Source organism: Chiloscyllium plagiosum, unplaced genomic scaffold, assembly GCF_037043375.1.
Source record: "Chiloscyllium plagiosum isolate Xiang-an unplaced genomic scaffold, Cpla_swu_hap1 HiC_scaffold_38, whole genome shotgun sequence".
In the NCBI taxonomy this organism is placed as follows: domain Eukaryota; kingdom Metazoa; phylum Chordata; class Chondrichthyes; order Orectolobiformes; family Hemiscylliidae; genus Chiloscyllium; species Chiloscyllium plagiosum.
The window spans coordinates 46,454,541-46,469,768 of NW_028270176.1; the positions used below are offsets into that span (position 1 = coordinate 46,454,541).

General features: G+C 39.4%; 1 gene segment (V, D, J or C); it reads right to left on the minus strand.

Annotated features, from left to right (window-relative positions):
• The window catches only part of LOC148139481 (Ig heavy chain C region-like), a 338,633-nt gene extending 324,257 nt beyond the window's left edge, over positions 1-14,376 (minus strand). The window contains 1 exon segment of the C gene segment in view: positions 14,359-14,376. Coding sequence covers positions 14,359-14,361 — 3 coding nt within the window.
• Between the last annotated feature and the right edge of the window lie 852 nt (positions 14,377-15,228).

Below are 15,228 nucleotides of genomic sequence, written 5' to 3' on the forward strand. Positions count from 1 at the left end.
GGTTCATAATAGAATGGCTAATTCTTCAACTGCTGCAAACCAATATGGGCTAGACTTTCAAACCAAAGGTGCTTTTGGTGCCACATTCAGTATTCAGAATGACAATTAGGATTTCTGTTAGTGCAGAATTTCTCTCTATTACTTTAAATAATAGTGTGCTGTGTGTATGTGCGTGTGGTTTGTTTCTATTTATTTCTGTTCCTCAATGGCATTTAAATTGTTGTTGTATAGGATCAAAGGCAAAGTAATGTCTCCACAAGGACATTGTTGCTGGTTTTCCTCTGAGACCAGTGCCGAACTTTACCAGTTGATTGTAGGCCTGATACATTATAGTTAAGTTTCACCTCTGCCAGCTGGTACAACATGGAAATTTGAGTATTTATGAAAATAAAGTTTTTTTTTTATTTAAGTCTTTAATACTGTACTTATCAGGACACTCTCAAGAATTCCAATGGAAAGGGAGAAAGCATTTAATCTGTCTGGGTAATGAGTGCTGATTGGTAAAGGTATGGAAAGTGGAACAAGTGATGGTTGGCAGTTAACTGCCAATGCTTGTTGTGATTCGACTAAATTGGTGATGGCCATTCTCTGCCTCATTTGGCATGACAATACCTTGACCACTTTGGCAACCTGCCAATTGAAAACATAACAAAGTTCAGTTGTCAACTGTCCATCACAATCTGACCAGTCCATTTTTCCATTGGGAACATCTCGATCAATCATTGTGCACTTTCCAAAGCATCAGAACTCTTTTCTTGTTCAGTATAAAATGTTGTTTCCGTTTATGTCAAAATATTTCTGTATTTGCAAAAATCGTTTGAATTTGGGAAACTTTTGTTAATGGTGTATCCAACATCCAGCTGATATGATTAAAATGGAATCTAGTTTTCGAATCTGAAATGATTTAACCCCCTGACAAGCCCACTTTGTTCATAAAGATCCTCTTTGAATATTGTATCAGTCTGGCTGTTGAAAGACAGCTTTGGAAAGTTGTTTACTTTGGTCAATTTCTACTTAATGAATTGCTGAAATGGTGCAAAATGCATTCTATTGCATTTACAAAACTAAGATATCTTGTGAAATCAGGAGATGTGCACAGTGTAAATGAAAATCCCATTTACTGCTGGCCTGGACAAGACTGGTAAACTTAAAGTTGTGCTTATAGAGAAAGGACTGAGATCTTAACTGGCTCATTATCATCTAATGTATTGAGTTTAAACTTACGTCTATCTCTAAATTCTTCAAAGCCTTGATCCACGCTGTCTCTTGTACCCCTTATATACACACTCAGTTCTTTGGTTCTCTGATTGCTTTATATCTTTTTGTCCATGGGTATGGCCAAGCCCTCTTAATTAGCTGTAATTTACTGATAAACATCCTCAGATGCCCTCTAGTACTCATTCTCTCTTTGAAAACTTGCTTAAAAGCCGGTTTCATGTTTTTGGTATTGGTCCTAACTCTTCCGATACATGCCAATAAACTTCCACTGTTTGGCATTTGGTGCATCCTTTTCCAGTTTGGAAGGTCGGACTCGAATAAATATAGGGTTAAAGACAGTAATCTTGGCAGTGTGGAGGAACAGAGGGATCTGGGTGTGCAGTACATAGATCCCTCAAAGTTACCAACCAAATGGATCGGGTTGTTAAGAAATCATTTGGTGTTTTGGCTTTCATTAACAGGTTAATCGAATTTGAGAGCTGCGAGGTTTTGCGACAGCTCTACAAGTCCCTGGTGAGACCACACTTGGAATATTGTGTCCAATTCTGGTCGCCCTACTATAAGAAAGATGTAGAGGCTTTGGAGAGCATTCAAAGAAGGTTTACCAGAATGCTGCCTGGACTGGAGGGCTTGTCTTATGAAGAAAGGTTGAATCAGCTCAGACGTTTCTCTCTGGAGAGAAGGAGGAAAAGAGGAGACCTGATTGAAGTATACAAGATAATGAGAGGAATAGATAAAGTCAATAGCTAGATACTTTTCCCCAGGGCAGGATTGACTGGTACAAGGGATCATATTTTTAAGATATTAGTAGAAAGGTATAGAGGAGACGTCAGGGGTAGGTTCTTTACGTAGAGAGTTGTGAATGCATGGAATGCATTGCCAGTGGTGGTGGTGGAAGCAGAGTCATTAGGGACTTTGAAGCGACTGCTGGGCATGCACATGTTTAGCAGTGAGTTGAGGGGTGTGTAGGTTGTTATTATATTTTACATTAGAATTAAACCTCGGCACACCATCGTGGGCCAAAGGGCCTGTACTGTGCTGTACTTTTCTATGTTCTCTGTTAAAGCATCTTATAAATGTGAGTATTTAATGTTCACTTTGGCAGATTTAATTGATTCTAATTGGAATGTATCTGCCAAACCTTTAGCAAAACTGAATCAGCAAACAGCTTCAAACTGTGCACACATCCATCATATAACATTGCTGCTCCACATTAACTTTTCAAATGCACTGCTCCATTCCAAATAGCGGACCACCCGTTCCCATTCATAGAAATTTGTTTCTGATGGATGGAAGTGGTTGTTTCGGTACTTCTGCCATTTTTATTGAACTCATCTCAAGTTACACTTTAGGATTTAACACTCAGGACAAGACTGTTTGTGTTAAGCTTTATCAGGTTTGAGCAGTTTGCCAGCTCTTCATGTTCATGAGTATTGGAATGTGACTGGGTTCTATCAGCCCTCTTGGGACAGGCTGCAAGGTCATTAGGTAGATAATAATAAGGGGAGGAAGGAGTTTCAGTGGCTCTCATATTTCCACCTCCGTAGTATTTTATTGATCCCAAATTAGGGAAAGGATGACCACTCAGGTGGTCAATGTAGAGTCTGTTCCCGCCAATGCTGGCAGTTTGTTAGCAGTAGGTGGGTCATCCATTGTGTGGGAGACCTCCTCCTGCATCCAAGAGACACGCATGCAGGATGTCCCTCCTAATGAAGTACCTTATGGCTCATAACAGGGTATCCCATCTGCATACTGGAACAGTCTCCTGTCCATGGTGGCGATCATTACGGGAACTGGAAATCAGAGTAAGTGAGTGAAAGAAGCCGTGAGGGCGAGAGTGTTCACAACATTCCCAGGACTAGGTTGGCAGGTCCTACTGAGACCATTAATAAGTCATTAAGATCCCCCAATTGGTGCATGGACAATGGTTACTCCTACTCCTAGTAAGAGTACTGTGATTACTGCTGTTTCAGTGCTATCAAGCAAATAGTGAAGTGTGGCCATGTGATAAAATCATTTACATTCAGTGCTGAATACTTGAGACTTTTTTGTGAGAAACTTTATAATTCTTCTCGATGTTCTTAATACACTTTTTGTTTCATACAATGGTGATTTTCTACATAGGATTACAGAGGAAAAACAGACCATTTGGCACAATCAGTTCATGCCAGCGCTTATGTTCCACTCAAGGTGTTTCACATCTTTCCTCATCTAAATCGCCCATTGTAATTCTCTATTCCCATCCCTTCCAAGTGCTCGCCTAGTTTCCTTGAAATACATCTAAACTATTGATTTCAACTATTCCGTCTTGTCACATATTCCCCATTCTCATCATTCTTTCAGTGAAGAGGTTTCTTCTGAATTCCCTTTTGGATTTCTTGAGGTACTGTCTTATATTGACAGCCTCTAGTTATGTTCTACCCCGTAGTGAAATGTTTTCTCTGTGCCTTCTCTTTTCAAAACCTTTCATAATTTTAGAACTGTCAGCCTTCTTTACAACTGAGAAGTGAACAGCACAACAATTCTTCCTTGATATACACAGCCAGAAACTTGTGTAGCATTCTTATAAATCTTCTCTTCACTCTCTCTCTCATACATTCTATAATATGTCAACTCGAATTGCAGGCAATACTCTTAATTATAGTCAACCAAATTTTTATAGGGACCCTACTTTCAAATCTATCCCTTTAGAGATGAAGCTTAGAGCTTTGTTTGCATTTTTATGGCCTTTGGAACCTGTGGTGAAATTGTTAGTGACTGATGTAATTGTCTGAAATCCTTTTGTTTGTCTCCCTCACTGAGATGTGCATCTTTGAATAAGTGACCTACACATTATTCCTACCAAGATGTCACACCTTACGTTTATCTGTGTGGATCTTCATTTGCTAATTATTTGAACATACCGTAAATTAATTAATGATCTCTTGCAACTTCTTGTACTCCTCAGAATTGGCTACATTTCAACATTCCTTTCCAATTTGGTGTCTTTGAATTGCTAATTTTTTTTGTTGTAATTAGATACAATATTTAATTTGCAGTTTTACTTTATTTTGTTTTGAATTTTTAAAGAGGTGCAGTAATCCACACAGTAACTATAATAACTAAATGAAGAATGACAGATAGATGAAAATTATTACACACACAGGACTAATTAATAGACTCTATTAACTTCAAGGTCAAAACAGGGATTATTTTTTACACGAATGATATGGTGAGATTATCCGTGGTGCAATAACTTTTTGTCCATTTTTTGGTTGCAGTTTATTTCCCCAGGTCTTTCTGTGCTACTGGTATGAAATTGCAAAGGCACCCAGCCTCCATTTTAAACCAAATGATAATAAAAAAAACATTTATATAAAATGCAACATGATTTATGAAGCCATCCCTCTAGGCTTATACATATTCACAACCATGTAGAGTTATATAGGGAGAGGCTGAATAAGCTTGGGCTGATTTCCCTGGAGCTTTGGAGGCGAGGAGTGACTTTATAAAGGTTTATAAAATCATCAGAGGCATGGATACGGTGAATAGACAAGGTCTTTTCCCTGGGGTGGGTGGAGTCTCGTCGAAACCTATAATCGTGAGTACAGGTTTAGAGTGAGAGGGGATAAAGTTGAAAGTACCTAAGGAGTAACTTTTTCATGCAGAGGATGGTGTGTATGCAATGAACTGCCAGAGGAAGCGGTGGAGGCTGGTGCAATTTCAACATTTAAAAGGCATCTGAGTGTGTATACGAATAGGAAGGATTTAGAGGGATATGGGCCAAGTACTGGCATATAGGACTAGATTAGTTTAGGATATCTGGTCAGCATGGGCAAGTGAGACTGAAAGATCTGTTTCCAAGTTGTACATCTCAATGACTCTATGATCTACCACTTTGCTCTTAATGTACTAGTCAAATCTCTTTGGATTATCTTTAACATTATCTCCCAAGGTTATCTCATTTTCCTTTCTTGCCCTCCTCATTTTCCTCTTTAGAATGTCTCTGCATCTCTTGTACTCTTCGAGATTCAGTTGATCTCATATATCTATATCTAATATACGATTCATTCTTAATCTGAACCAGAGCCTCAATACCTTTATTCTTCCAGTGTTCCCTCCTCTTACCAGCCTTACCTTCACACTAACAGGAACATCACACCTCCAAACTCTTGTTATCTCACTTCTGAAAGCTTCACTCTTGCCGGCCGTCCCTTTAGCAGTTTACTCCAATCAACCCATGAAAGTTTTTGTCTCATACTATCAAAATTTTCCCTCGTCCAATTAAGAACGTTAACTGAAATATAATGCCAATCCTTTCCATAAATATTTTACAACTAATCGAATTATGACCCCGGCCCCAAAAAGCTTCCCTACTAACCATTCAGTCACTTGCCCTGCATATTAATGAAGAAAATTGACTTTAGCACTTACCAAATTCCTCACCATCCAAGCTCTTAAGACGATGGCTGTCCCACTTTATGTTTGGAAGGGTAAAATTTGCTATTATTACAATCCTATTATTCTTACGTATAAATAAGATCTTTCGACATATTTGCTACTCAATTTCACTCTGACTACTGGGGGGACTATTACAATCGCATCAAAGTAATCATGCTTTTCTTATTTCTGAGTTCCATCCACATAGCTTCACTAGACCATCCCTCAGAAATCCCTTGTTTTAGAACAGCAGTAATGTTTCACCACAAGAAAAGTTGACTCCAATCTCCTTCTAGCTCTTCCTACTTCTGCCGTACCTTTGATGACGGGAAGGGCTTTGAACATAAATTATTCAATTTACAGGTTATGGTTAGTAACTGAAAATAAAGATACTATGGGTGACATCGGTGATGGGAAATAAAAGGTTACATTGTGTGGAAGGAAAATTCTGGAAATAAACAAGAATTTTAAAAAACGAACTCCATTCTGTCTGCCCAGGTCTTGCCTACACCGCTGGACCTCCAGAGTACTTTCCTTTTATTTTGATGAGTTCAAGTTAATCCCACCCACTGTTTTGTACTTGTTAACCATTTGTTAACGGGTATTTGCCGTTTCAGAATGTAGGTTGCCTGATTGTGTACGTTCTCAGATTTCAGTGTTTGGAGTCCTTGTTGGTTCAACCTGTGCTTTGGTCTATAATGCAAAATTACAGAAAAATATTAATAGCAATTTAAAATAAAATATTAGGATATCGGAGGAACAGCAAAGAGCTTCAAAGTTTGACAGAGGGATTGTGGGAAAGGACATGGAAAGCAGCAGGGTTTCCAGAACTTCTGATCTCTGGCTTCCCTGATCGAAATCAATCTGTGATTTATCATTTTTGAGGATTGTTATTCATTAATATCGGTGTGTCAGATAGAGCTCAGTCTCAGGGAGGTGTGACGTGCTTCTTTGTTTAGTGATGAACTCAGGGGAAACTAACAACAGTAAGGGTGTGAAGCCAAAGCGGTGCAGGAGCAGAGGATCCCCCGTGTGTATGTGCACAAATCAGGGAATGATACATGGACATAAGAGCAAATAATCCCAACTTCATCAATAACGCTGTAGAGAACAAACACAAAGCAATTATGTTAAACTGAAATAAAACAGTCTCTTGTCTCACCTGGAATGTTGCATCTAGTTTCAGGTGCCACGTTTTTGAAAAAAAATGCGAAATTATGAGATTGGGTGCGTGACTGATTCACAACACTATTCCCGGGATGATACACCTCACCAACTCTGAGAAATTGGGACTGTTCTCCTCTGCTGATAGTTTCCTGACTCTGTGAACAGTTGCTGGGATTGGTTCTCAATTCCATCTTGCGTCATATAGATCCCCATGGCTGAATATTTCAAGTACTCATGAGCTCTGCCTTACCCGATCAACATCGACCTCTAATTTATTATTTTTGAGGGTTGCTGTTCAGTAATATCCTTGTATCAGATAGATCTCAGTCTCATTCCCTGGGATTTGACAGGTGTGGTGTGTCAAGTAGATCTCAGGAATTGTACTCCATGAGATTTATGTGTGAGAAAAACTCCAGTTCTGAGAATCCGCTCTTGGATTGTGCACGTGTTGTGTCTGAATACCTGACTGAACGTTGACATTTTTGGCTGATGAATGTTTCGTTGGGCGCTTTAGGTGGCGAGTTATGCATTAGGGACCCAGGCTGTACTGAAATTGGGAGTACTTTTAGTTTAGACGGTGTAGAGTAAACATTCAAACTCCGTTGTCTGCCTTTTTTCAGCTTCTGGTGGAGCAAAGCTCCTAATTTGTATCATTAGGTGACCCGAGGTCGTGATCCTTGGTGCATAAGAGGAAATGTTCTCTAATCATTCTGCCTCTGGAGTGTTCCATCAGGCACATCGTGTGAAAGGTGCATTTACATTAGTGGGCTGCATGGTAGCGCAGCATTAAACTAAATGACTGGATGAAACACAACCAAACAGAACAAGTGAGTTATTTGGCTGGGAAAGGAGTAGAATGTGGGAAAATGTATTATTACTGACTGGCCTAGAAGAAAGAATTAAGCAAACTCAAGGTTAGTGCATATTCATTCAAATTTATTAACCATTTCAGAAAGCATTTTTATCCAAAAAGTTGATGTAAAAGCTAACAGAAGTGAATATAATGGCTGGATGCCACATTGAGACAAGAACACATGAGCTGTCAGGTGGGAATTTTCTGTCCATCAGTTACAATCACAAGAAAGGGAATACAACGGCTCATCAGAAAGGGTAGGCAACCATTCTGAGTCAGGAACAAATTAAAACAAAACAAATGGGCTTCAAACAACTGGGAAGCTCCACATTCTTCCAACCACAACCATCTCAAAGATATCATAGTAAAAAGGAAAATCCATCAATAATTGTCTCAGTTATACGCTGATAAACTGAAGTCATCTCACTGTTAGAGTCAGCAACAGGACAGACTGTAGATTGGGAAGTCAGAGGCCTTGATAAGCAGATCAGGAAAATCAAAGGGGTCCACAACTCATTCACTTAACCTGGAAAAGAGAGATAAAACAATGACTCATTTGTTTATGATCGGGGGCATTCAGATTTAATTTTTATTCAATGGCACACTTAGAGATTTCACAAAACATATTGGGCTGCTTGGCGTGAGAAAGATGTGATTATTCTCACCTGCACTAGAGTGACGGCAGGGCTATAGAAAATACTCAGGAAGAACAAGGTGATGAATGTGGAAGCAGTTGTCCAGATGTTGCTGTTATCATGCTCATAGTCTTCAATCCAGGTGCGATCTATTGAATCTATGAATATAAAGCCGAGAGATCGCATTTAGATTGTTTATTGATCCAGATCGATCTATCTGCACCCAAGTCATGTAAATAGAGACGTTACATCTTCATAAAACAGTCAGGTATTTCTCAAATGTGACTCTCTTATCTGTATCTATTAGTGCATAATTGATTCTCAGCAAGAAATTACAAATACTAACTGCACATGTTCTTTCTTCATTGTCCATGTCAGAACATTTTAAATTAGTTTATTTCTTTATTTATTGAAGGATATTACTATTTGGCGAATGCTTATAACAAATGATTATTTTAATTATATCATTATATTTTAAATATAGGCTGTGACAGTTTAATTGAAAATTGTGGCCATCACTGACTAAAAGTTCAAATGTGATTCTCATCTTTATGTATTGGTGACCAATTTGCTTGGCAAATCACGAATAAGTTACATCACAATCAAAGCATTGCTTCATATTTTTGTTGTAGGATCTGAATATTTAGGAATACATTTTTGTGCATGTGTCCCTTAATTTATTTGATCTACTGCTTGGTGTTTATGGTTTTTCTTTAATGTTTGTGCATGTGGTTATGAGTGTTTCTTAGTTCACTCTTGCCCATGTTGGAGTCTGTGCATGAACAAACCTATTCGTGTGCTCATCTTTGTGTATGTAAATTTTGGCCTTTTCACATTGTGTAAGCATCATCATGCAAATATGCCACTTTGTTGCTGCCTATGTTTATCTTGTAATGTCTTTGTGAGTGTTCACTTTTTATTAGTGCTATCTAAAATGTGTGTTTATGTGTCTATTTCACATCCTACCTGAACTAGATTATTTTCATGTTTGTGCTTAACAAATGTTAGCATGCAACGTCACGTTTTGATGGATGATTATATTTATGTGATGATGTCTGCTTGTGTGGCAATCTTTCCTAAACTATATCCTAATAAGCTTGTTTGTGTTATTGTGTGTGGATGCTTGCTGATGGTTGTGTCCATTATCCTTGTTTAATATGCCCCACTGTTTGTTAATTTATGCACTTGTCTGCATGTGAGACTCTAAATTTGTGTGTATGTGTGACCGTGCTGATCAATGTGGTTTAAAAATAAATAACTAAGCTGCCTCTGTCATCGTATGTTTGTGATTATGAAAATGGGAAAATAATGATATTAATGTTTATCTCTGTGCACTTATGTGCCTGTGTGAGTCAACATGTGGGAGGACATTTTTCGGATTTTGTATCTGTGTGTTTATGTGTGTGTTATGTCTGTTCGCATTGTGCTGTATGAATGTATATGTATTCGTGTCCATTTGTGTGTTACCGTGTGTCTACGTTTCTCATGGTTATGTGTGAGTACCCCTGCTCAGTTGTGCAAATGCTTTTCTTTTGGTGTATGTGAGTTTTTGTAGGAGCTTAGGTGAGTGTTCAAGTACCATTTGCATGTGTAGCTCTGTGCAAGTATACGTGTGTGACGTCCTATCTATATGCACATTTGAGTGTGCACAAAAATATGTGTCTTGAGGTGAGAGCCTGTATATGTGTCTTCACGTGTGTCATTTGTGAGCATCTCTGTATCTGTGTGCGTTTCTGCTCTTATACCAGACTGTAATTTTTATTATTCTAATTTTATTGTTCTAATTTTAATGGATTGCCCACAATTAGATCTGACCTTGGTGTTGTAGGAAACATTTTCCATCATCGTGGAGAAATAAGCGTTTTATGAGCGACTCTTCTGTTGCAGTGATAGAATTTCTGTTTCTGAGACAAAAGGCCTGAGTTCAAATCCCCACTGTCCCAGAGATAACATTTCTGAATATGTTTATCAGAAAATGTCTACTTGTGTTCTGTATGTGAAACAAAATAATATCAGGTGTTCGAATAAAGAATTGATCCCATGTGCTCCAGGAAACTGAGACAAAACAATGGAATTCAAACCGGGACAATGCAAACACCAGTTTTGGATTATGGGAATCAATGTTAATCATTTGTTAACATGCTTCAAAGGTATTATTTTGCATGGAAATTTTAAATCTTAGACAGCAAGCAAGAAGCTGACTGTTCCTGTTAGTAACTGGGTTACATTACAGAGGACATCTACCATGAAAACTCTGCGCAGGGAGCAAGAGGACAGACCATTCATCGTTCCCCTCTTCCCTTTTCTCCACAATAGCTTATCTGTCGATTCTCTTTGGTGTGAAAGTGAAGATACATTCTGTCAACTCATGCATTGGTGCAAGATCTCTGGCAGTTCCCCAGAAACAAAGGTTACATTCAAACTGCTCTGCACTCTTTACGATTGGTATGTTCCAATCAAAACTAATTTTAAAGTTCTCTTAAATTTACATTTCCAATTGGCACAATGTGGCAGTTTAAAACTGACGTGAATTTTGTAAGAATGCCCAATTGGGGGAATCAAGAACACCAAGTTCAAAACTCGTGCTCTACTCTTGACATAAAATGGACATTGTTAGATTTCATCACAGAGGGATTTTGGATGGATAAGGTACTTGGCGGAATCGTGCAATGAGTGAGCTTTACTCTGTCTCTGACCCAGGGTGTATCTGAGCAGGGAACATTAACTGCACAAGACACTTGTCCTAGACCTGATAATAATCCACTTTAACTACACATATGCAATGTAAGTCAGAGTGAGAAACGACTAATTCAGTATTTAACTCACAACTGGAGGAAAAGAAAACTTTATTACTTTTGTTGAATTATTAAATGTAACTTTGAGATTTTTATTGACATGAATTAACAGTGTCCATCAGTGCAAGTGAAATGTTTACGAAACTCGGTTTACCGCTGGATTTATCGACTGTTCTGTTGATGATCTTCAATGGAATCGCTTCATGTCCCACCACACAGGAGTAAGAAGCACCGCTGGCCCACTCCTCCGCTGTAATGGATAACAGGCTGTAGATGAAGAAGGAGATGTTGTCACTCTCCGCCATCACCTCGGTGTTCTTGTAGTTACTGGGATTCACCGGCTTGTCATTGTTTGTCCACTTGACGAAGATCTATCGGGGGGAGAAACCTCTCACTAAACAGGTGAGGGAGAGAAACCTCTGAGCGGAGATTTCTTCTGTTGGTGGCAGGAGGACCGACACTGATGGCTCCAGCGGATTAATCACTGCAGAATATTTGAGATAAATATTAATCAACTATAAAAATCCAGAATCAACATCGCAATTTCACTAAATATTAAAATACACCATTTTTAATTTGAGATTTATTCACTTTCATTTTCTAAAGGAGCAGAATGGTATCCATGATGTTCAGTAAAAGAAGTAAAGAGTTTAGTTTAAAAGTCGCCTCCATGTTTCCAGCCCACAACGAGGACATTCTGTCCATTTGTCATTGCTGATGGTGACATCACAACCCAGGCTTCTTCCCACCTTATCTGACTTAATCAGAATACAATATCCTTTGGTCAGTCTTTTTCTTAATCAGGTACTTAGCTATCCTGCCATCAGATGCATCATTAATGCTCCCAAAGGTGTTTGTTCATTTCAATCAAAGCCTTCCATTGATGTAACTGGATCTGGATTACACATGGGCTCCTTTGTGCTTTAATCTTACCGCTCACCTTTCTCCTTGTGGATGGAGTCTCTCAGCGGAGTCGGTAGATTCTGATGGTACACCACACATTCAAAAGTAACGCCACTCAGCCAGGCTTCAGTAGAAATGTCTAATTTACTGATCACGCTGTCGGGATTCTGTCCAGGCTGCTCAGCAATCTCTGATTTCAGAGGCTTCTTTTCTTGTTTCCAGGTCACATTGACTCCAGAAGGAAGATTGGACACAACGCAGGTTAACGTTACCGTCGCCTCCAGTAAGACTTGTTCTACTGGCGATGGGAGGATTTTAACGGTGTTAGGGTGGCACTCGGTATCTTCTATGAAACAAAAATCAAAGTCAATGAAAAATGCCCATTTCTGATACAAACAGCCAATCTTCAGATTACTCCTTCACAGGGTGAAGACACCACCTTCAAAATGGCAACTCCAACTATTGCTGAAACGATGCTTACTATTGTTGATGTATTTTGATCTGTGAAAGTATTTGTGATTACTTATAACATACCCTGTGTAATTATTCCGAAAGACCACTGGCTTTGTAACAAGTGAAACCTGTGAAAAAAGTAAAATCATCGAAGATACCATCATGTAACCCATGGAATGACCTTTCTTTCAGAGTTTGTCTCTCACTTAAGACCATCTATTGATACTTGTGACAAGAGTAATCTGAAATAATGAGTTCATTTCCATGTTCATAACCTTTAAGTGCAAGTGCTGCTGGTCACACTGACTGCCAAATCACATCCCAAATTTTGGACAAATTATAATAAATAATAATTATTCTCTTTGCAGAGTTCTAAAGTGTTACAGGACCGGTGAACAGCCATGGAAATTCTGTTCATTATATTTAACATGATTAAAAATACTTTGCGTTATTGGTGTGATGTCATTCTCTAATTTATGTCATTGTTCCTCGTGGGCTGTGTTTGGAATAGATCTGAAAACAAGACATTGAGTACAGCATTGGATATCGAGAAAGACACCTATCTCCTTAAGTCTTTCCCTCCATTCAGTTAGTTCAGAACTGGTCTGTACTTTCACTTTATTTACCAAGCTGCATTTTTTAAATTCTTCATAGAGCAGGAGAGAAAAAAAACACAAACAAAAGCGTCTTAAATTAATCTACAAACGCGATGGAAATGTCACTAATTTTATAGACATCCACTACTCACTGTGTAAACATCGCCACCCCAAACAGGCTAAATCAGCCTGTCTCGAGTTCCTAGTTCATTCATCCCTATTGTAGCATTCCCACCAGAATTTATTCTCCTGCCTCATCCACGAATTACAGAGAGCATCTTAAAGAAGCTCAGTGAGATCACATTTATCCCCGTTCATCAAATGTGATAGCCACTTGGTCTGTGGTCTGATCCCATAAATGAAGTTAAAGAGTTCAGTACCAGATAAAAATCGATGTCGTACAATGTCCAACCAACAGGTCATTCATGAGCAGGGAATGAAGCATTGAACGCATTTTGATTTATTTTCAAGTAAGGGTCACTGCATATGTTAACCACGTCAATTTGATAGAGGATCAGAATAAGGCTGTTAGGCCAATCCAGAGTTTAGATCAGAATGATGCTGGAAAAGCACAGCAGGTCAGGCAGCATCCGACGAGCAGGAAAATCGACATTTCAGGCTAAAGCCATTCTCCTGCCTTCTCCCTGTACTAAACAAGAGCCGATCTATCTCTGGCTTGAGTACACACAATGGCCTGGCCCCCATAGCCCTCTGCAGCAACATGTTCCACAGACTCATCACCCTCTGGCTGAAGAAACCCTCCCCATCTCAGTTCTAAACGGTGCCCCTTTGACCCTGAGACTGTGCCCTTGGGTCCTAGTCTCGCCTACCAGTCAAAGCATCTATTCCACATTCACTCGACCTCAGTCTCTCAGTATTTTCTATGTTTCAATCATATATCTCTCCAATATCCCCCTCCACCCCAAACGTATCCTTGAAGCAGCTACCAGGCAAGCATTCAGCACTCTGAATGCCTCTCCCAGCATGGTCAGGCAACAAACTATTTAACAAAGCTCACTGTCTATATATCTGTCTTCAACAGAGAGGAAACATGCTTTTCTGACTTGCCAAAATGTTGAATTATGAGCAATGCTAATGTAACACTCAAACTGAAATGAGATACGTGGCATGTTGGGAAACGAGAAGCTGTACCGTGCTGTTTACTATGCCTGATAAATTCGTGTGTTTGATTCACATCAGAGTTCAGATTGATTTGTAGCTCTCACAGTCTGTGTCTCTTACCCTGGAGTGCGGTGATGTTTTTACTTTGAGTGTTCTCTCCATGAGTGACCTGGCAGGTATAGACCGCACTGTTGAACCATTCACCATAAGGGACCATCAGCCGACTTGTCACCGAGAAGTTCCCGTTCGCCTCACACACGGGAGACTTGAAGAAGCCAGAATCCAAGGGTCGGCCATTTTTCAACCAACTCACGGAGATTGACTTCGGATGGAACTCGATGATTGAACAGACGACGGTTGCAAACTTGCTGCTTGCGATTTCTTCACTGGAGCTCACAGTTAGGAGAAGGGTTGGTTGGAGAGGATCTGTACCTTTAGGAAACACATCGCATACATTATCCGATGAATTTCATAACAAATACAATCAGTTCTCATATATCAAGGTTTCTTATGGTTAATGGATACAAGAATCATAATTGTGCAGAGTGCTGGAGAAGCTGGGATCCACACAGAAAGCCCAGCAGGACAATGTGAAAGGCTAAACTTAGAGGACACAGCAAGGGAGTCAAGGAGGCAGAGAAACTATAGGCTGGTAACACCAGAAGGGAGATAGCAACGTTGGATGGTATTCGTTTTAATGACAGAGTCTGATGAACAAGGCAGACGAATTACTGGCATAAATGAAGATATGATGCCGTTGCTATCACGGAGACATATTGAGAGCCGGGCAGGAGCGGCTATTCAATATTCCAGGATTTAGTGCCTTCAGGCGAGACAGGGAAAGATAGAAAATGATGGGGGCAGGGGTGTGCGGAACAGAGTGTTGTTTCTGTTGCAATTCTGACAAGAGTATTTTAGACTGTAAAGAGAAATGAAATCATGGATACCTCCTGAACAAAGGCAAATGGACAGTACTTCAAAACCAAAACACAGCAAACATAACTACTGGGAGAGCACGATAGACCTTACTGTTGGTCCAAAATACCAAGTGCAAATACATGGGCAAA